This window comes from Mus musculus, chromosome 10 (genome assembly GCF_000001635.26).
Source record: "Mus musculus strain C57BL/6J chromosome 10, GRCm38.p6 C57BL/6J".
NCBI classification, from domain to species: Eukaryota; Metazoa; Chordata; class Mammalia; order Rodentia; family Muridae; genus Mus; species Mus musculus.
Genome location: NC_000076.6, coordinates 60318445 through 60339314, shown reverse-complemented (window position 1 = coordinate 60339314; position 20870 = coordinate 60318445). Strand labels below are relative to the sequence as shown.

The 20870-nt window shown below is 50.9% G+C and overlaps 1 protein-coding gene across 9 annotated transcripts in view; it reads left to right on the top strand.

Annotated features, from left to right (window-relative positions):
• Cdh23 (cadherin 23 (otocadherin)) overlaps positions 1–20870 on the top strand; it is a 393766-nt gene that overhangs the window by 357199 nt on the left and 15697 nt on the right. For 7 of the 9 annotated variants that reach the window (NR_045556.1, XM_017313930.1, XM_030245069.1 and 4 more), the window contains 11 exons: positions 1453–1674; positions 1978–2097; positions 3101–3281; positions 7474–7607; positions 7952–8161; positions 9402–9509; positions 11842–11944; positions 13167–13292; positions 14179–14382; positions 15568–16026; positions 19632–19748. Coding sequence is in view for 8 of the 9 variants with exons in the window: in XM_017313930.1 (XP_017169419.1) it covers positions 1453–1674; positions 1978–2097; positions 3101–3281; positions 7474–7607; positions 7952–8161; positions 9402–9509; positions 11842–11944; positions 13167–13292; positions 14179–14382; positions 15568–16026; positions 19632–19748 (1984 nt within the window). In the remaining variant the exon portion in view is untranslated. Of the gene's footprint in view, positions 1–1452; positions 1675–1977; positions 2098–3100; positions 3282–7473; positions 7608–7951; positions 8162–9401; positions 9510–11841; positions 11945–13166; positions 13293–14178; positions 14383–15567; positions 16027–17831; positions 18064–19631; positions 19749–20870 lie in introns of those variants that run through there. The other 2 variants (XM_017313929.1, XM_006513602.2) reach the window with 2 other exon arrangements.

Genomic DNA, 20870 nt, shown 5'->3' with positions numbered 1-20870 from the left:
GCAACCACATGGGTGGCTCATAACCATCCATAATGGGATCTGATGCCCTCTTCTAGTTTGTTTGAAGATAGCTACAGTATATATGCATACATATATATATAAGTCCAGTCTCTTCGAAGGCAAGAGGTATGTTCAGAGAAATGTATGACCACACTTGAGTTTCCGCCCTGACTTCCCTTCATGAGTGTGATGGAGAAATGTAAGCCAAATAAGCCCTTTCCTCCCCAGGTTGTTTAACTGCAGCAACAGAAACCCAGCTAAGACAAAGATCAGTATTAGGCATCACAAGGGAGGTGACGCTGTTGGATCCCAGAAAGAGCTAGAGTTTGGAGGGTCCCCAGCAGGAGACCCCCAACCAGGACAGGGCTGTGGTGAGGAGTAGAGGGGTAGACAGAGGCCACCCACTTGCCTCCACTCCCACTCCTGTCTTCTGGCCAACTCTGGGAGGCAGACGGCCAGGGTCGCAGGTAGGGTGGCCACACGAGCAGCCTCCCAGGCAGAAGACAGAGAAATAGAAGTCAGGGACCACAGGAGACCAGCACACCGGGAAGCCATCTTTACATTGCCTCCTACCCCACCCCCGGTTGTGTAAAGCCAGACAGCCATCCACAAAATGTTCCTGAGTGCTGATTGGCTGAGTATGTTTCATGGTCTGATGGTTCAAGCATCAGCTAGAGATAGCCAATCACAGAACCACAGAAACTTCTTACAGTAAAGTCGTGTCCTAGGGATCTCACTTTAGCTCAGAGGTTAACAGATTCCAACCATGAAGTCTCCCAAGTCTGATGCCCTTGGTCTTTAAAGTACTATAAATGTGCGGTTTTTCTTTTTTACACATTGGACTGAAGACGTCATGTTCTTTCCTCTTGTAAACTTATCTGGAAGTGCTCTGAATTGGGGGAGGCTACTGGAATTCATACCATGTGCCTGGAGGGTTTGTGGGGTTAATTTCTTTGAAACAGCGTCTCACTATGTAATCATTGACTGACCTCAGTCTTACTATGTATATCTAAAGTGGCCTTGAATTGATAGCAATCCTCCTGCCTCTGCCTCCCAAGTGTTGGAATTATAGGTGTTTGACACCATAGCTAGCTCTCTATGCCAGTTCTAAACATTGGGTCACTGTGTTGACAAGGATCTCAAGCTTATATCTGGCCTCAGCAGTGCTATGATTGATTGATGATGTCTGCCATGAGCATAGACATAGAAATGGTGATACATGTGCTAACCTGGCCCTAAAGAGTTTCCTGACTTGATTTTAACAGAGCCTCTGTATATTCTCCTACCAGCCTGTGACTTCCTCCCCCACCCATTCTCTCCTCTTTTCTCCCCTATATGGGATCCTACAATGGATCACACTGAGTGAGTCTAACCCAGAAAAACAGCAGACTGGATGAACCTTGATCTCTCTGGCCTCCTGACCAAGGCATCTGACCATGTTCTTCTCTCCAGGCCACCACCCACGTGTACGTGACTATCGTGGACGAGAATGACAACGCTCCTGTGTTCCAGCAGCCACATTATGAGGTGGTGCTGGATGAGGGCCCAGACACAATCAACACCAGCCTCATCACCGTCCAGGCACTGGACCTGGATGAGGGGCCGAATGGCACTGTCACCTATGCCATCGTGGCAGGCAACATCATCAATACCTTCCGAATCAACAAGCACACGGTCAGCAGTTGAGGGCAGAGAGGGGGGCAACCTCTCTTCAGGTGGTGGGAAGTTTTGTGATACCATAGGGTATAAGGAGCAAACATAGAGCCTAGAAGGAAATCTGGAGTGCCCAGTGACAGGGGGAGAGGGGACAGAAAGTTTTGTGGATAGGACCTATCTGCCTTCAGTGGTGCTGAGATTGATTAATGATGTCTGTCACGGGCACAGACACAGCAATTGTGGCTAGGATGTCAGAGTCTATCTGGTATAACCATAGAGTTATATCATCATCCTCTCCCCTTGAACTTTCTGTGTTCCCAGGGTGTCATTACTGCTGCCAAGGAACTAGACTATGAGATCAGTCATGGCCGCTACACCCTGATTGTCACTGCCACGGACCAGTGTCCCATCTTGTCCCACCGCCTCACCTCTACTACCACCGTAAGTGGAATACATCCCCAATGTGGCAGTGAAGAAAAACAAAGAATACCCAGGAGACTTCCTGATGGAAGGGGAAGGAAAAGGGAAATTCCTGTTGGGAGGCAATGCCTGCAGGCAGGGACTCCTGCTTATCTGAGCAGCTCATCCAGACTTGCTGCGTGACTTTGAGAAAGTCACTGAGCTTTTCTCTGACTGTGTCTAGCAGATGAGTAAAAACCCCTGCCTTCTTGCCCTTCATGCTACCTAAAGCATACCTTCTGGTCAAGGTAACAGTGATTCAGATCCTAGCTCTTTCCTTTCCTGGCTATGTGACTCTGGACAAATCACTTAACCTCCCTGAACTTGTTTCCTGATGAATGAAAGCTATGGTGTACGATGGAGGAGGAGCAAAGGGGACCACATGGGATGTCCAGAGTATGAGGATGAGTTAACCCATGGTGGTCCTGTTAATCAGTTGTGCCCATAAAGACACACAGAGAGTAGAAACGGGGGGATTAGAGGTTCAAGACCAGCTCAGACTATGTAGGAAGAGAGAGAGAGCTGGGGTGAAGGTCAGTGGTAGAGTACTTGCCTATCATGTGCAAGGTCATGAGTTCGATCCCCAGCACCACACATACACACACACACACACACACACACACACACACACACACACACATATATATACACACATACACACAGAGTGACACACAAACACATACATATACACACACAAAACTACAGAGACACATGAATACACAACTACACATACATACACACATAGGCACATAGACATGCACACGACTACACACAGAGGCACACATATCCAATACACACACACACAAAGATGGGGGGACATGGACCCGAGCTCGGGCACATGTAGAGCTTAGATGCCCGCCCACCCCGTGATGCCATACATTCCCTTTAGTCCCTGGGTGCCAGCGCCAGACCCAGTACAAGGTGCAGTTGCTGAGTGTCTCCAGGCATCTGGAGCCAGTCCTGGCTAAGCTGTTCACTGTCCCAGGTGCTCGTGAATGTGAATGACATCAATGACAATGTGCCCACTTTCCCTCGGGACTACGAAGGACCATTCGACGTCACTGAAGGCCAGCCAGGGCCCAGAGTGTGGACATTCCTGGCCCATGACCGGGACTCTGGCCCCAATGGGCAGGTGGAGTACAGTGTTGTGGATGGAGACCCACTAGGTAAGTGGGGCTTATGCTGGCATTGTGGTGTGCGTGGCCCAGGGACCTCTCTTCACCTGCTCAGGACTAGGATGAGGGAAGTCTTCACACAGTCTTATCACTGGTGTGTGATCTTGTCCTCCATGGGGCTCAATGCTACCTGCCTTTATCACCATGGAATCTGGGGCATAGGCTGGTGCTCTTTGAGGGCCATAGCTCTCTAGGCATAGGTAGGAAAAACCCATCTCATACTTGGAGAAATCTTCAGCTGAAGGAAAGCAAGCATCCCCACTACCTGTATCTCAGGACCCCAGAACCTAGGGTGTACATTTGGGGAGCGCTGAGCTCCTTATAACATCTCAGTGTCCCCCAACAAAAGCCTACCCGCCTGGGCATGGTGGCCCGTGCCTTTAATTCCAGCACTCAGGAGGTAGAGTCAGGTGGGTCTATATGAGTTCAAGGCCAGCCGAGGCTACACAGTGAGCTCTTTAAAAACCAAAAAGCCTACACAGCTTTCATGGCTACTGGCCCTGCTCAAAGGCTCAAAGGCTGGATGGAGGCTTAGAAAAACACTTTCTCTCAAGACACTTTGTTAGCTAGAGCAAGAATTTCAAAGACTTAGGGAATCAACCAAGCGACACCCGTGGGTGTAAAGGGACCCTTCAAAAAGCTGTAATAGGCAAGTAGCTGAGACTGTGGCAGCCACCAGTCACCCACAGGAACTCTGGGGTGCCAGGCCTCCCCATTTTCTAAGGACAAAAAGTGAATATCAAATATTGGTAAAATATCCGGCTTTCCAATTGATCGCTCTGTAACTGTTTGCAAGAACCTACTATGTGCTGAGGACCTACTGTGTGCTGGCCATACCATGGGATGCAGAAGAGACACAAACAAGATGGAGGGGTGGGGGAGAGGTATTCAGAAAGAGCATCAAGCACAAAGGTCCTGAGGTCCAAGCAGGCCTGGTAGGATATAGAATTGGGGGAGGGAGGGAAAGGTCTGGGGTCTGGTAGGAACTTGAGCAAGAGAAGGAGAAAGAGAGGGTGCCATCAAGAGGTCTTGGCATTTACTGAGTGAGGTGAACACCCACAGTGGCTCTTGGAGCAACATGACTTGACTCAGGTTTACACACTCTCTCTCACCCCCCACCTCACCCCCACCCCTCAAGTTCACAGCGGCTCTACCGCCAACATTTCTTATCAGCAGATAAAGGGAGGCACCCAGGCCACTCAGCACAAAGGTCTCTGCAGCCTGTGCCTGCAGGGCCTGCTACCAGGCCCAGTCACCTCCCAGTCTCTAGCTCGAGTATCTGTGCCACGCTCTCCCAAGACCTCCCTGCTTCCATCCCTCATCTGAAGGGCCCCAAGCACAAGAACTGCAGTGAACTCCATAAAACCTCAGTCAGGTCACATCTGTTCCATGCTCACAGCCCCCGAGATGCTACCTTCCTCCGTAAAAGCCGACTCCTCTGCATGGTCCTCAAAGCCAGACAAAAATCATCTCTTCAGCCTCATTCTCTTATTCAGATCCCCACTAGACAGTCTTTCTGCAACTCTGTGAGCCTTCTGGAGATGCTCAGACTGCAGGACCTTTGCACCTGCCGACCCTAGCAGTTCTTATGGGAAAAAGGAAAGCCAGGGAAACATGCCATCCCCACTTGAGCTTTGGCCACCAATCTTGCCTCCTTCTCGGGACCTCCCAGCTACCCATTCTGTCCAAGCCGCTCTGGGATCCCTTCCCAGTTATATATCTTCTTTGCAAGCTTTCAGTCCCCTAGAGAGCGCCTGGGCTTCTTTTAGGATGCCCTGCCCATATCAAGAGTTACTTTGTGATCAGCCCAAGCCAAGAGAACTCCTGCCTGTGAGCCCATTTTCCAGATGGGACAATCAAGGCAAGGCTTGGGAAGAATCCGGCTGAAGGCCAGGTACAACCAGACTGAAGGTTGTGGCCTCCTATCTCTAGGTATAGAGGATGGGGTGTGGGAAGGTATTATGAGTTCTGGCCAGGGGAAGTTGCTGAAGAGACTAATTGTAAGGGGATAGAGGTGTTTATCCAGGGTTCCACTATCATTCCAAGCCTGCTCCCACAAGCCTTCCATTGTAATCAGCTCTTCCCTGTCTTTGCTATTGTGGAGGGGAGCCATTTGCCAGCACATAGCCGGGTGTCAACAGGACTGGGAAACCCCAAGAAAGGGAATCCCCGAGCTTTGGAGGCCTTGGAGCCTAGGGCACAGGAAATCCTGCCTCTTCAACTTCCTCACCCCTAAGCAGAGAGAGCCAAGGTCCTTAGGGAGCCTGGGAGCGGAAGAGCTGGCGGAAGTCCCAGCTGCAGGTGGGCATGGGAGCTATCATGGCCGAAGCTGGGCACCCGAGTTAGTGTCCTGGGGTGTGAGACAGACAACAGAAGCCACCAGGATGCCCGGGCCTCTGCCTTTGCCAAGCCTCTGCGACGTGTGCCTCACTCTGGGCTTAGACCCCAAGTACCAAAAGGAACAAAGAAAGTTCGTACTTCTATTCCAGCACTTAGGAGGCTGAGGCAGGAGGATTCCAGGCCAACCTCACATCCTTACCGATCACCAGAGCCCCAGCCCCTTCTGTGTCCTCCACAGAGGCTCCCACTTGGTCCCCCGGATCCCTTCACCCCTCACATTCTGTCTTCTTTCTCTCAAATTTCTACCCTGTCAGCCCTGAGGGGTTTTATCCAGAAAACCTCTGAACCCCAGGGGATTCAAGCCTGTTTTGTCATGAACACACTGGAAGCCCAGAGGATGCTCTTCTCCAGCTCCTGCCTTCACGTTCCGAAGATCATGAGCCACAGACATTGGCACTTGTGTCAGAGTTAGATTTCTGTTAGCCCTCCGCAGGCAGGGTCCAGGGGAGATCTGAGCCACAGGGGAAAGAAATCAGATTACCACAGGCCTGGAAGATCGCGCCCTGTGTTCAGCTGGGGGTCTGAACAGGAGCCAACCAGGGTCTCTCATCCTGTTAGCCTGCTGCCTGGTGCTCACAGGAGTGGTCGTCCTTCCTATATGTCTTTTCTCACAGGATTCCCTACCTGCACAGTCACATTGGCCACCAGGGCAGGCTGGGGAGACTAGAGACAGCTGGCTGAGATCTAGCTCTGCCCAAGGATTCCAGGTTCTTATCTCTACCAGGCAAAGAATTCAGAGATAAGACAAAGGAATTGGGAGGGGTTTCCCTCTCCATTACGTGCGTGTGCGTGTGTGTGTGTGTGTGTGTGTGTGTGTGTGTGTGTGTGTGTGTGCGCGCGTGCGTCCTCACCCTCTTCTACCTTACTCTCTGAGGCAGGGTCTCTCACTAAACCCAGAACTCGCTGAGATGCTAGCCAGCTGGTTCTGGCGATCATCTGTGTCTGCCCTCTGGGTGGGAGTTACGGGTGGGAGGATGATGGTCCTGACCTTCACATGGGTTTCTGGGAATCCAAACACCCGTCCTCATTCTTGCATGGCAAAGTGCTGCTCTAACTTCTGAGCCACGTCCCTACCCCAAGGGAGGAAGTTCCACCACTGTAAGAAAGCACGTATCAAAAGGAAATATGAACCTCTAAGGAGAGGCAAATGGCTAGTTGTGCTAGGCTTGTGGTGTTATTTGCAGACAGCAAAGGACAGGCCACAGCGCTTTCCTTTGGTTATAGTCAGTGGTGGCAGCCAGCATAGACAGTTGCGTGACACTCTGCTGTGACATGGCCCAGTGGTTGCTTTGGTTCCCCAGATACCTTGAGCTCTTTTTTCTACCTGTCTAGAACACACTTTGCAAAGTGCCTAATATCTTTATTAGTAAGTTTCTGACCACAAACGGTCAGGAAGAGTGTGTCATGGGGGAGTGGGAGGACTGCCCCATAACCCAGGGACAATGGCATATTGCTGGAATCCCAACACTTGGGACGTGGAGGCTTAAGAATAAGGAGTACAGGGCCAGCCTGGGCTATGAGAAACTCTGCCTCAAAATAGACAGAAACAAAGGTTCCCCACCCCTACGTTTTAACACAACCACCACACCTGCGTCATCCTCTGGCCAGCTGGAGGCCACAAGAGAAGCTGATTGGTCAGGAATTGCCACTTGTCCCTTATGCCCATAAAGGACCCCGATGACATATGCCTCAGCTGCTCCTGATACCCTCAGGATCGACTGGCTAGAGGGAGGGAGCTCACAGGCAGGACCTGCTAACTCGGACCTGTTCTGGTGGCTTCCAGGGGAGTTTGTGATCTCTCCTGTGGAGGGTGTGCTGAGGGTCCGGAAGGATGTCGAACTGGATAGGGAGACCATCGCCTTCTACAACCTGACCATCTGTGCCCGAGACAGGGGAGTGCCGCCACTCAGCTCCACGGTGAGTCCTGGCCTAGCTCTGTGGCATCCCTTGATGCACACTGAACACCTACAAACATGGTCTCTCTTAGCCCAGAGAAACCAGAGGTGCCTCTCAAACTTAGCCTTGAGGAATCATGGCTCTCCAGGGTACTTGCCTCATAATACCGCTCAGGGGCTGGATATCTTTCTGATTTCTGTTCCTGGTTCAGACCTGTCGCTCCCCTCTCCTTCTGCTGCTTGGCTTCTTTTCCTCCTTCATCTTCCTCTCCCTTGACAACCCCTCTCAGTGTTTTTGCTACCTTGGCTCTGTCTCTGTCCCATCCTCTCCGGTCACGTCCACCCCTGGCTCTCCCTTCCCCCCAGATGCTGGTGGGAATCCGAGTGCTGGACATCAATGACAATGACCCAGTGCTACTGAATCTTCCCATGAACGTCACCATCAGTGAGAACAGCCCTGTCTCCAGCTTTGTCGCCCACGTCCTGGCCAGCGATGCTGACAGTGGCTGCAATGCCCTCCTCACCTTCAACATCACCGCTGGCAACCGAGAGCGGGCCTTCTTCATCAATGCCACGGTAGGGTTGGATCTGCCCAGGGCTCCCAGCCCTTCCTACCGGAGGCCCATTGAGGAGCTCTGGGTTCTAGACTGGGGCAGAGACTTCTTTGTGGTCATGAAGAAACTGGACCCCAAAGCATGAGCAGCAGCAGTTCTAAAGTTAATCAGAATCCATGAGTACTAGCACACACCCAGCTCCTGGCCAGCCATTGCAAGGCTAAGCAGGAGGATTGCTGGGAGTTCACAGTTAGCCCAGAATTCCTACAAACCCTGAATCAAAAGAAGCAAGCGTAAGATGGATGCAGTATTGTATTCTATAATCCTAGCCCTTGAGACACAGCAGAGACATTAGGAGATCCGGTCATCATGGCACCATCGTTTGAGGTCAGTCCATGCTGTAAGAGACCCTGTCTTTCAAAAAAAAAGTAAAGCAACCAAGTATAATGAAAAAATCTACTCAAAATAAGTCATCTCTTGAGCCGGGCGTGGTGGCGCACGCCTTTAATCCCAGCACTCGGGAGGCAGAGGCAGGCGAATTTCTGAGTTCAAGGCCAGCCTGGTCTACAAAGTGAGTTCCAGGACAGCCAGGGATACACAGAGAAACCCTGTCTCGAACCCCCTCCCCCCACCCCAAAAAAAGTCATCTCCTAGAGCCAGACAGGTTGTGGGAATTCCAGCCAGCAAGGGAGCACCATCCGCCTTAATTAAACAACAGAGGGAGGCTTAGAAACAACTGAGTTGGTTTCTTTGGCTTGGACAATCAACCAGTCACTTGGCTATGGGCGCATTCATTAGCACAGTTGCCCTGATCCAGCGCTGCCCATGTGGATTGCGGTGCTCAGTACAGGAACTCAGTCCCAGTCAGTCAGGCCCCCTTTGGTTTTATTGAGCAGCAATTTTCTGGTATCCACCAACCACTCCCTTAATGCACCCCTCAAGCCTTCTCCTGGGCACACCCAAACTTCAAACTGTAAGATAGCTTGAGCCATACTTAAGTGCACCTGAGTTTCTCTCCTGGCCTCTTGGAGTGTCTGAAGACTGTTGACATCCAAGGTCCCTCTTTTGGGTTTGCCCAGAACTTGGTTATCACTGACTTACCATCTCCTTGGAAAGATCCTGGTGCCCTCCTTTGACCCTTATCTGTTAGGTACTTTAGGGAAGGTACTTCTAGCTGCCTAGGAACTGTGGTCAGAGCATGGGTAACTGGGGTGTGGGGGGTGGGGAGTACCTGCTCATCTAACCAGCCAGGCACATCCCAGACAGGGATTGTCACTGTCAACCGGCCCCTGGACCGAGAGCGCATCCCAGAGTACAGGCTGACTGTTTCTGTGAAGGATAACCCGGAGAACCCACGCATAGCCAGGAAGGTAAGGCTGCAAGACACTGAGGTTGGATGGGGTAAAAGAGGTGGGGAGGGGAAGAGAGAGGGAGAGGGGGTGGGGAAGCCAAGTGTGTGTGTGTATGTGTGTGTGTGTGAGAGAGAGAGAGAGAGAGAGAGTTGTAAGAGTGAGAATGGATACTCAAATACACACACACACACACACACACACACACACACACACACCTCCCCTGGTGAGCGGGTGGCAGCTTGCCACAGGCTTAGAAGCACACATCTGCCTTAGCAAGCGCTGGCTTCAGATCTCAGTTTTCCTGTCCACCAGTATGTGCTTGAGCCAATTCATTTTCTTCCCAGCCTCCCTTTTCTCTTGCATCCTTGAGTCAGTACTGAGCCTGGCCCAGGGCCAACACTCATTGGATGCCAGATGACCCCAGATGTATGTGTATGTACACACATAGGACTCAGACTTGCACTTAGAGGCCCTGAAGGGGGAGGGTGGGCTACAGTGTCCTTCGAATGTCAAACACACAGGCTCCTTACTGAAAGGCAGTGGGTGCTGCCTGACGGTCCCTTTCCGGTTGGAGTTGGTCTGTTCTTACTGCTCCTGGTGTCGGGCTAGGATCCTGTGCCTGTTTCCCCAGAGCTGCTCCGGGCCAGCTAAGTGGCCGTGTTGCCACACTGCTTTCTTAATACTTCAGTTTCCCCATCTGGACTCTGTTCTGGAACATGAGCAACTTATCAGTGGCTACACCAATGAAGGAGATACCACCCCCACCTCTGCCTACAGTCCTTTGTGAGGCCCTCATATTCTTGATAAGGCGCTTGATTTTATTGTAAAGGGATGCCAACTCGGTCAGATCCGTATCTGTTGGAATGACCGTGTGATTTCTGGCTCTGGGTCCACTTATGTGATGAATTGCATTTGTTAGTGTATACTGAACCATCTTGTCATCTCTGGAATGAAACCAACTTGATTATGCTGATCACCTGGAGGTGCCTCTTTCTTAGGCTTCCAAGAATTTTGTTGGGAATTTTTTGCATCTCTGTTCAATCAGAATGCGCTGTAGTTTGTTGTTCTTGAACAGGGTTAGGGTTCTCTGTTGACACAGAAAGCAGTCCCAGTGACAGCCATCTCAGGGAGCCCTTTCTTATATGATCCCTACTGTCTTAGTTAGGGTTTTACTGCTGTGAACAGACACCATGACCAAGGCAACATTTAATTGGGGCTGGCTTACAGGTTCAGAGGTTCAGTCCATTATCATCAAGGTGGGAGCATGGCAGCATCCAGGCAGGCATGGTGCAGGAGGAGCTGAGAGTTCTACATCTTCACCTGAAGGCTGCTAGCAGAAGTCTGACTTCCAGGCAGCTAGGATGAGGGTCTTAAGCCCAAGCCCATAGTGACACACCTACTCCAATAGGACCACCCCTCCTAATAGTGCCACTCCCTGGGACAAGCATATTCACACATTATGCCTACTGTGACTTCTATACATTTCACAGAAGTGCTGAAGGTTGATCTGCAGTATCCACAGTGTCTGTGGCACTGGTGGCAATTGTATTAACTGTGGTGAGGGGAGTTGGTTGGACCAGTAAACAGGTAGACCTCAGGGACAGGAGAATCAGCTGGCAGAGTGATAAAATATTCCTCTTCCCTCCATTTCCCTAAATATAATGAATCACTTGTCTGATGAGGCTTCTATGGTGCTGTCTTACCCCAAAGTGCATCCTGGGGCTTTGAAGCACAGGGTACCATCTCTGTGTCCCCATCTGAGGACTGCAGAGTCATATTTAGGGGCCCTAGCTTTGTATGAGAGTATGGGTGAACTTGGGCTAACATCAATCAGACATGAAGGTCTGAAAGCCAGGACTCACCTTCCAACCTGAAATCCCCCATCCGTAGGCAGCGTGGTGTGGCTAAGTACCCTTCTCACCACATAACACTCCCATAAAAGACTTAAGATTCTTGTTGATGGGGGCTGGAGAGATGGCTCAGTGGTTAAGAGCACTAACTGTTCTCCCGAAGGTCCTGAGTTCAAATCCCAGCAACCACATGGTAGCTCACAACTACCTGTAATGAGATCTGACACCCTCTTCTGGAGTGTCTGAAGACAGCCACAGTGTACTTACATATAATAAATAAATAAATCTTTAAAACACACACACACACACACACAAACAGTTCTTTTTGATGAAGGAAGGTGGAGATAGGCCAGTCTGGGCATTGTATCTTAAGAAGATCACCCAGTGATCACCAGCAAGATGGCACTTGATCTCCCGATCCTGCTTTCAGTCCCCATCTCTGAGCATGGTCCCCTTCAGTAGAACAGCATCCAGCCTTCTCACTCTTCTGCCCACCACAGGACTTTGACTTACTGCTGGTATCTCTGGCTGATGAAAACGACAACCACCCCCTCTTCACTGAGGGCACGTACCAGGCCGAGGTGATGGAGAACTCTCCTGCTGGTAGGTGCTCCTAGTATCCGGGCAGACACACTGGGGCCTCAGGTGCCAGGGATACACTTTGTGACCAGTGGCATAGCTGGACATAGAACCCAGCGGTACAGAGGGGTGGGTGCAGCTCTGAGTCTTGGGGGCTAGGGCTGCTGCAGAGGCCACAGGTCTGTTTAGGAGAGATAAGAGTAGCCACTGATATTGATCAGCCTGGGGTGATCTGAAAGCAGCCCCACTCTAACCTCAAGAGAGGAATTCAAGGTAAAAAGAGTTCCCAGGACACAGATGAACCCATCTTCCTTGCCCTGCAGCCCTGTAGGGTAGAACTCCTGGGACCTGCCATTAGAAGAAGGGCTCAAGCATCCCACTCAGGCAGCCTAGTCATTGCCCCTACACAGCACTGATTGACCTCACCTCCCTTTGATGCCTGTTGGAGGTCCTCACACCCCTCTCTGCCCCCACCCAGAGTCCCCAGACATTGATTTTTTTGACTCAGAAAGAGACAAAGCCAGATAGTACTGTCTCTGGGTGGATGTCACCGCTGTGTGGATTTGACTTTGAAATCTGCTGGTGTGCCCATCGGTGCATTCACCAACCGGTACACTGCCGCATCAAGGGGGATGTGTGGAGTTACATGTGTGCACAGACACATGTAGGCACGTGGTCGGCCCTATGACATATTTCCTGCACTGGCAAGCTGTGCCTACCAACAGAGACAGACACACAGACAAGGGCACAGCCGGAGGATCCTAAACTGGAACGTGCCCCATGTGCATGCAGTTGCTACCATGTGATCTCAGGTGCCCACACGCATACACGAGTGTGTATATATAGCCATGTACAGTCAGACCTTATAATAGAGCAATGTCTACATGCATATGGACAGACAAGACACACACACATGGTGGGATGCCAGGGAGCCCCCTAGATCCTCCAGTGGAGTGGCCAGCCTCAAAGGCTGCTGGGAAGCAGGCATAGCTCCAGGCAGGCCAGAGGGGCTCGCTCACCGCTCTTGTGTTTTCTCCCCAGCAGAGCTTTGAGGCCACTCCCAGGCATCTGCATTCAGTCTGTCAAGGCTGCCGCAGGCCCACCCCAGGGCCTCCCTACCCCTCCCTGCCTACCTCCCCGCCTTCCCCCTCTCATCCATCGTCAGCCATGGTCATGGGGACACGGACGGGGAGGGGGGAGGGTGGGGACCAGGCTGGCCCGTGGTGACTCCTCTCCTCTGGCTCAGGGACACCCCTCACAGTGCTCAATGGGCCTATCCTGGCCCTGGACGCTGATGAAGATGTGTACGCCGTAGTCACGTATCAGCTCCTGGGCACCCACAGTGACCTCTTTGTTATCGACAACAGCACAGGTGAGGGCTGTGCAGCAGCTTAAAGGCTAATTCCGTCGTGGGACTGGCCCAGGCTTGGGTCTAGGGTGGTGGTTCTCAACCTGTGGGTTGAGACCCCTTTGGGCATTGAATGATCCTTTCACAGGGGTCACATATTAGATATCCTGCCATATCAGATATTTATGTCATGATTTATAGCGGTAGTAAAATTACAGTTATAAAGTAGCAATGAAAATCATTTTACGGTTGGGGGGTGTCATCACACCATGGGGAACTGTGTTAGGTTGCAGCGTTAGGAAGGTTGAAAACCACTGTTCTAGGGTTCATCTTTAGCATGGGCCCAGGTTCTTCCAGAACCCTTTTGCCCATAGCCCACAGACCACATTGTAACTGGATTAGGCCCCCAGAGCCTCAATGGGAGGACTCCAGAAGAAGAGTAGAGGCAACTTTAGGGAATTCGTGCTACATAGACTCTCAGCCCAAGCAAACAGCCCCCATCCTCTCTCTGCATGTCCTATGTCCTGGCCAGAAACACACCCTGTTCAGCCAGAAAAAAAGCACTGTTCCTATCCTCAAACCAGAGCAGCATCCCCAAGGAGTCATGTCATAGCAGTTTGGTCAGGACAGGAGGCCAGTCTGGTGACAGGAACATCTAGAAAGCATGTCTCCCCACAGAGCAGGTCAGTCTATGCCCTGGTCACTCTCGGCAGACAAGACCCCTGAGACTTGCAGAGGCCACCACGGAGGGACAACCATAGCAAACATGGGTGTTCTGGGATGTGGGGTCCCTGAACCAGCAGGAAATGAGGTGTCTTTCCTCCCTGTGTCTGCTGTGGCGGCTCTTGTTCTGTTTGCCAACTGTATCCTCTCCCTGTTCATCTCCCTGGCCTGCGGCACCCGGTGGCAGGCGTGGTGACTGTGAGGTCCGGGATCATCATTGACCGGGAGGCCTTCTCACCCCCGTTCCTGGAGCTGCTGCTGTTGGCTGAAGACATTGGACAACTCAATGGCACGGCCCACCTGTTCATCACTATCCTAGATGACAATGACAACTGGCCCACCTTCAGTCCTCCCACTTATACCGTCCACCTGCTGGAGAACTGCCCACCAGGTAACAAGGGTCAGGCCCAGACTCTACTGCTGCACCAGCAGGAGCTGATAGGTAGTGGGTGGGGGCAAGAGACTCGGATGGACACAGAACGCCTGGAGTAGAAGAGCAGCGGAAGACTAGGTGTTCTTTCTCAGAATCGTGGTGTGCTGTCATGATCAAGAACATTCAATCTGTTTTAGGGTTTCCATTGCTGTGCACAGACACCACAACCAAGGCAACTCTTATAATGGACAGTGTTTAATTGAGGCTGGCTTACAGGTTCAGAGGTCTAGTCCATTAGCATCATGGCAGGAAGCATGGCTGTATCCAGGCAGGCATGGAGCTGGAGGAGCTGAGTTCTATATCTTGTTCCCAAGACAAACAGAAGACTGTCTTCCAGGCAGCTAGTGGGAGGGTCTCAAAGCCCACCCCACAAGGCCACACCCACTCCAACAAGGCCACATCTCCTCATACTGCCACTCACTCCCTGGGCCAAGCATATTTAAACCACTACACCATCCTATGAGGACATCTTATTATCACTATTGTCATTACTTTGAGATAAATTCTCAAAACTGTCACTTAGGATATCCTGAAATGTAGCCTAGGCTAACTTCAAACTCAATATGTAGCCTAAGCAGCTTTTGAGCTCACAGTAGTCCTCCTGCCTCAGTCTCTCAAGTGATAGTATTTCAAGTGGGATTACATGCTGGAGAGATGGCTCAATGGTTAAGAGCACTGACTGAGCTTCCGAAGGTCCTGAGTTCAAACCCCAACCACATGAGTTCAAACCCCAACCACATGATGGCTCACAACCATCCGTAATGAGATCTGATGCCCTCTTCTGGGGTGTCTGAAGACAGCTACAGTGTACTTACATATAATAAATAAATAAATAAATCTTACTGGGGTTTACTTAGGGAGTAGGGAGGATCACTGGGGTTTACTGGGGGGGTGGGTGGAGAGGACAGAGACAGGAGAGTTTACTGGGTACCAGTCTAGCTCCAGGTTCACTGAGAGATTCTGACTCAAAGAAATAAGGCAAAAATTGATAGAAGATGTCTGGCATCCTCCTCTGGCCACTGTGTGCATGGGCATGTATATCTGCACACACATACACCACACACAATAAACAGAAGGTCCTGATAGATCTTTCTAAGAAGAGGCCCAAATGCTCACCCACTCCTCGATTCCTGCTTCCCACAGGATTCTCAGTCCTTCAAGTCACAGCCACGGATGAGGACAGCGGCCTCAATGGGGAGCTGGTATACCGAATAGAAGCCGGGGCTCAGGACCGCTTCCTCATCCACCCAGTCACAGGAGTCATCCGTGTTGGCAATGCCACCATCGACAGAGAAGAGCAGGAGTCCTACAGGCTGACGGTGGTGGCCACCGACCGGGGTACCGTTCCCTTGTCGGGCACAGCCATCGTCACCATCCTGATCGACGACATCAATGACTCCCGGCCCGAGTTCCTCAACCCTATCCAGACAGTGAGCGTGCTGGAATCCGCAGAGCCAGGCACCATCATTGCCAATGTCACCGCCATCGATCTCGACCTCAACCCCAAACTGGAGTATCACATCATCAGCATCGTGGCCAAGGATGACACCGACCGCCTGGTGCCTGACCAGGAAGACGCCTTTGCTGTGAATATCAATACAGGTACGAAGGTGGCTGTGCTCTAGCACCCTCTCCTGACCCAAACCCAGAGTCCTTGCTCCCTCCTCCCTCTCTCCTTCCTTCCCCTTCTTCCTCTTTCTCTTTCCCTTTGTGCACTTGTGGTCTTATCCTCTATGGATGTGTCTCCATCCCTCTTCCTTTCCTTGCTCCCCTGCTGCCGGGCCCTCACCTCCGCCATCCACCACCCTCTCTGGCTCCTACAGCCTGCAGTGTGGCAGAAGTGTTCATCTCCACACATTCACGCTGGCATCTGGTGTTGCAGAGTTTTAATGATTGTAGTTTGAGTGGAAAACAATACCTTGTTATTGTATGCATTTCCTCAATAGGGAAATTTGGACAAACACCTTTGATCAGTGCATATGGGCATTGAAGTGTTCTGTAAATTATATCTGTGACCTTAAAATCTTCTTCCACCGTCATAAAAACAGAACCACAATTTTATCTCTCACGGTTAATCCCGCTGAGTGTAATTTTTGCGGTTAGCTATTGGTCCAACAGTTAAATGGTTTTGGTCCTCTGGAGAGTCAGGGAGAAGCATGAGTCTAACAGGAGTGTCTTAAAAACATGATGGTGACTAAATGCTAAATGTGGTTACTATTGAGAGACATGGACTGAGGCAGTGTGGGTTCTCTGTAGATGACAGCAGACAGCAATATACTGTTGTCTTGATAGCATGGGGACATTGGGAATCTTGCATTAAGGTAGAGTCCAGACCAGGGTCACCAGCAGACAGGGTACATTTAGATCCCAGGACCTAGCAGCATAGAGGGTAAAAAGTGGTGGGCACACAGCATGACATCAGTGAGCCATTGTCTGGACATACAGCCATGGGAGGGAGGGTTGTGTTCAGAATAAGTGCTGGCTGGAATGGTAAGAAACAGGAGTGGGATGCACACCACAGCAGCATGCACAAAACTGTAAGAGTGTAGATGGTCCCCAGGAAGACTTAATTTATTTGTCTTTGAGATATGGACTCTCTTGGAGCCCAGCCTGGCCTCAATCTTGTGACATAGCCAAAAGAGCCCCTGAACTGATCCTCTTCCCTCTGCCTCCCAAGAGATGGGATTTCAGACACATGCCATTATGCCTGTTGTACAAAGAACCAGGGGTAGGATGACGGGGTCAAACTCGGCACCTCCTGCACGCTGAGCCAGTACACCACAACTGGGCTATATCCCTAGCCTCAGCACATGCATGCCACAAAAACACTCTGCCTGTGTAGAGAGGCATGAAGGAATAGGGGGTGGATACTAAAACCGAAGAAATGCCCATAGTCATAGTATGCAGTGAGTCTGAGAGGATTAATCTCACCCACATCTGTGACCCAAGAGAAAGATAGCCATGGGCAGGGGGTGGGGGGGAAGATGTTGGTAGAACTGTGTGCTAGTCTAGGTCAGCTCCAAGAGGGTCCCAGCTCTTCAGTCAGGATCACTGGAGAGCCACCCAGCCCTGCTTCCCTGCATAGCAAGGCTCCCCAACTTTTCTCTTCCTTGCTACCCTGCTGCCTCCCCCTGATTGTTTCTCTTTCTGTTTTCCTTTTCAGTGTCTGCTCTGTCCACCTTCCTCATGGCCCTTAGTTCCCTTGCTCAGTTTTCCTACCCTTTCTTCCCAGATCCTCCAACCCTCTCCACTCCAACTGGGTTCTCATCCCCTTCTCCCTCTTGCCCTGGCCAGCTCTGAGCCCTACAGCCACCTCCCCACCCAACACATCCCACCCACCCTGTCCCTCCTCGCTGCACCCTGAACTAACCAATGTTAACCCTCTCTTTCTCCCTCACGGCTGGCAGGCCTACAGGTTTGAGCTCTGTTCTGTCACCCCACACCTCATCTCCTCTCTGCTTCACCCCATTGCCTCTCTCCATGCCTCCCACCCCACCCTTCCTGCCCTGGGGGGCCGGCTCAGGCCGTGCCCAGCCTTTGCAGACTGAACGCAGCTGCCCTCTCCCCAACCTCGCTCCCCAGCCCGGGTGCACGGGGAGCGAGAGTAGGAAGAGGAGGAGGAGGAGGCGGCCACTCAGGGTAAGTGACCACCTGTGGTTGGGGACCTGTGGAGGACAGCAACCCAGCAGGGGCTCTGCCAGGGGGAAGGATGTCCTAAGACTCTGATACCTAAGAAGGAGAAGGAGGTCTTGGTCTAGGGCCAATGAGGGGGATACCAGAGGAGCCACACAGGTACCATCAGGCAGGAAGAAGAAAGGCTCCAGCAGATTGGCCAATAGGTCTGCCCAGCAAAACTCCAACTTCCAGAGACTTCCTCTCTGGTTAATGGGGCAGCCAGGGACTCCGGGAGTTACCAGGAAAGAGAGGGAAGCTCTTTTCACTAACATAGATGGATCTTTCTGTCCTGCAACCAGCACCATGTCACACCCTGCTTAGTCAGGAAAAAGGGCCACACCTGGAGTCTCCAGACTGTCCCTCCAGGGTACTTGTCCCTCAGCAGGTGCCAGCTGCTTGAGATCTTCCTAGATATAAGTATTTGTAAAATTGTAACATAGAACAAAATAGAGCATCTTAATTTCTTTTTTTTTCTTTTTTTCTTTTTATCTGGTACTGGGTGTTGACAAGGCCTTTTCTATAAATGCTAAACTAGGGCTCCATTACCACACTGTATCCACAGCTCCATTTCTAAATTTATTTTTTATTTTAAGACAGGGTCTCACTTAAGTTGTGTTGGACTCATCACCCTCCTGTGTCACATTCTTAAAAATTAAAAACTTGATTTGTTAATTTGTTTTATTTTTTCATTTTTATTTGATGTGTACTAGTGTTTTACTTGCATGTATGTCTGTGTACCATGTGCACACAGTACTCATGGAAGCCAGAGAGCATGCTTAATCCCCTGGAACTGTAGTTACAGATGGTTATGAGCCACTGTGTGCATGTGCTGGGTATAAAACCAGGTGTTCCAAAAGAGCAGCCAGTGCTCTTAACCACAGAGTCATCTCTCCAATCCTGTGTTTTAATCTTTGGAGTAGCTGGGATTCCAGGCATACGTGCTACCATGGTCAGCTTGGTTTAGGTTTTTGAGATAAGGTCTTGCTTTGTAGGCCAGGCTGGCCTCCAGTTCACTAGCCTCCTGCCTCCTGGACTCCATGGCTAAGGTTGCATATGTATGCTTCTGGGCTTGGCTCAGCTCAGCCATTTTTTTTAGTGTATTCTTCAGTAGTACTGAGAACATTCACACTGTTGTGGAATATAAGCACACTGTTGTTTTGTTTTGTTTTGTTTTAATTACCCAACCCTTTGTTTGTATCTGCAAACAAAGTTCTAAGTGCTCCATTGATGGAATCTCATGTAATTTTTCTGATTCCCTGGAGCCCCTGAAGTGTTGTTATAAGTCCTGCCCTTCTGTAAATGAGGAAACAGAGGATTGACAGACAGCTTGCCCAAGGTCACTAGCCTTAGCTGAAGGACAGAGAGATAGGCTCCAGCTTATTTGTGTGGGTATGGGCCATGCCAGCCTCAAATCTCAGGCTCCATCAAGGACTAGTGCCATCAGGGTTGGGGTGCGGAGCGGCAGGAGCTCAGAGAAGCCCAGAATCCAGAGGGTTACCCTCTGTCTGAATCTGACTTGGTCTCACCTATAGGGTCTGTGATGGTGAAGTCCCCTCTGAACCGCGAGCTGGTTGCAACCTATGAGGTCACGCTCTCAGTAATCGACAATGCCAGCGACCTCCCAGAGCATTCTGTCAGTGTGCCAAACGGTAAGACTCCCTGATGGCGTTTCTTATTGGTCACTCAGAACCATTCAAGGACTGGGTGGGCTAAGAGTTAGTACAAGCCTGGTCCTAGTGGGGAAATCCCAGGACTCAGCTTCCAGGGCTACTAGGGACTTCAGTCAGGCTACCTTAGAAAAGTGACAGCCACCTCAACACTCAATGTGTAGGGTCTACACCCTTAGACTCTGAAAAGGGAGGAGAATCAGCTGAGAGGGCACCCCTAGAAGGCAGGGTGGCAGAGAATAAAAATGGGATCCAGGGTGTGTCTAAAGCTAGAGTCAGGAACTGTCCCTTCGATAAGAATGGAATAGGAAACTGGGGGGGTCAGGACAGGAAGCCAAGAGCAAAAGAAGGGGACTCAAGGCTGCAAACCACAGTGGCCCAGGCTCAGTGAGAGAGAAGAGGGCAAGTGCTATATCTTCTAGGATATTATGGGCTGGATTGTGAAGGCTAGGCAGATGGGAAGGGGAGAGAGTATAGGAATGGAATATTCTCTAGTGGCTACTGATGTAATACAAGGACCGTTGTTGGGGTGGCCTGAGCCTGGCAGACACTGACTGCTTATCTTCACAGCCCTGAAACCCAAGTTTTTCAGAGGGACGTGCATACTTGTTTATCTCTTAGACGACCTGAGATTTTGAGGTCACAGGCCCAGGCTGCCTTTGCTAAGGGGACCACTCCTAGGGGCTAGAGAAAGAAAGAAGGCTAGATCAGAGAAATGATCTGCAGCCATCTTCATCCTACCTCTCAAAGCCTGTTGGGAAACTGCGGCCCCAAAAGGACCAAGGGCTCCATCAGAGTCACCTAGGCCATTGGTATAATACAAGTCCCTCTTCTTGTGATAGAGAAATGATCAGATCGGAGGGAGAGGTCACAGGTTACAGTCTCAGAGTTGAGACAGATTCTTAAGGGGAGGTGACTCAGTTGGTAAAGTGCTTGTCTTGCAGGCGTGAGGACCCGAGTTTGATCCTAAGAACCCACATAAAAATTCCAAGCACAGTAACACATACCTGTAATCCCACGACTGGGGAGGTCGAGGCAGGCAGAGCCCTGGATTTTTTTTTTAAGATGTATTTATTTTACTTATATGAGCACATTGTAGCTGTC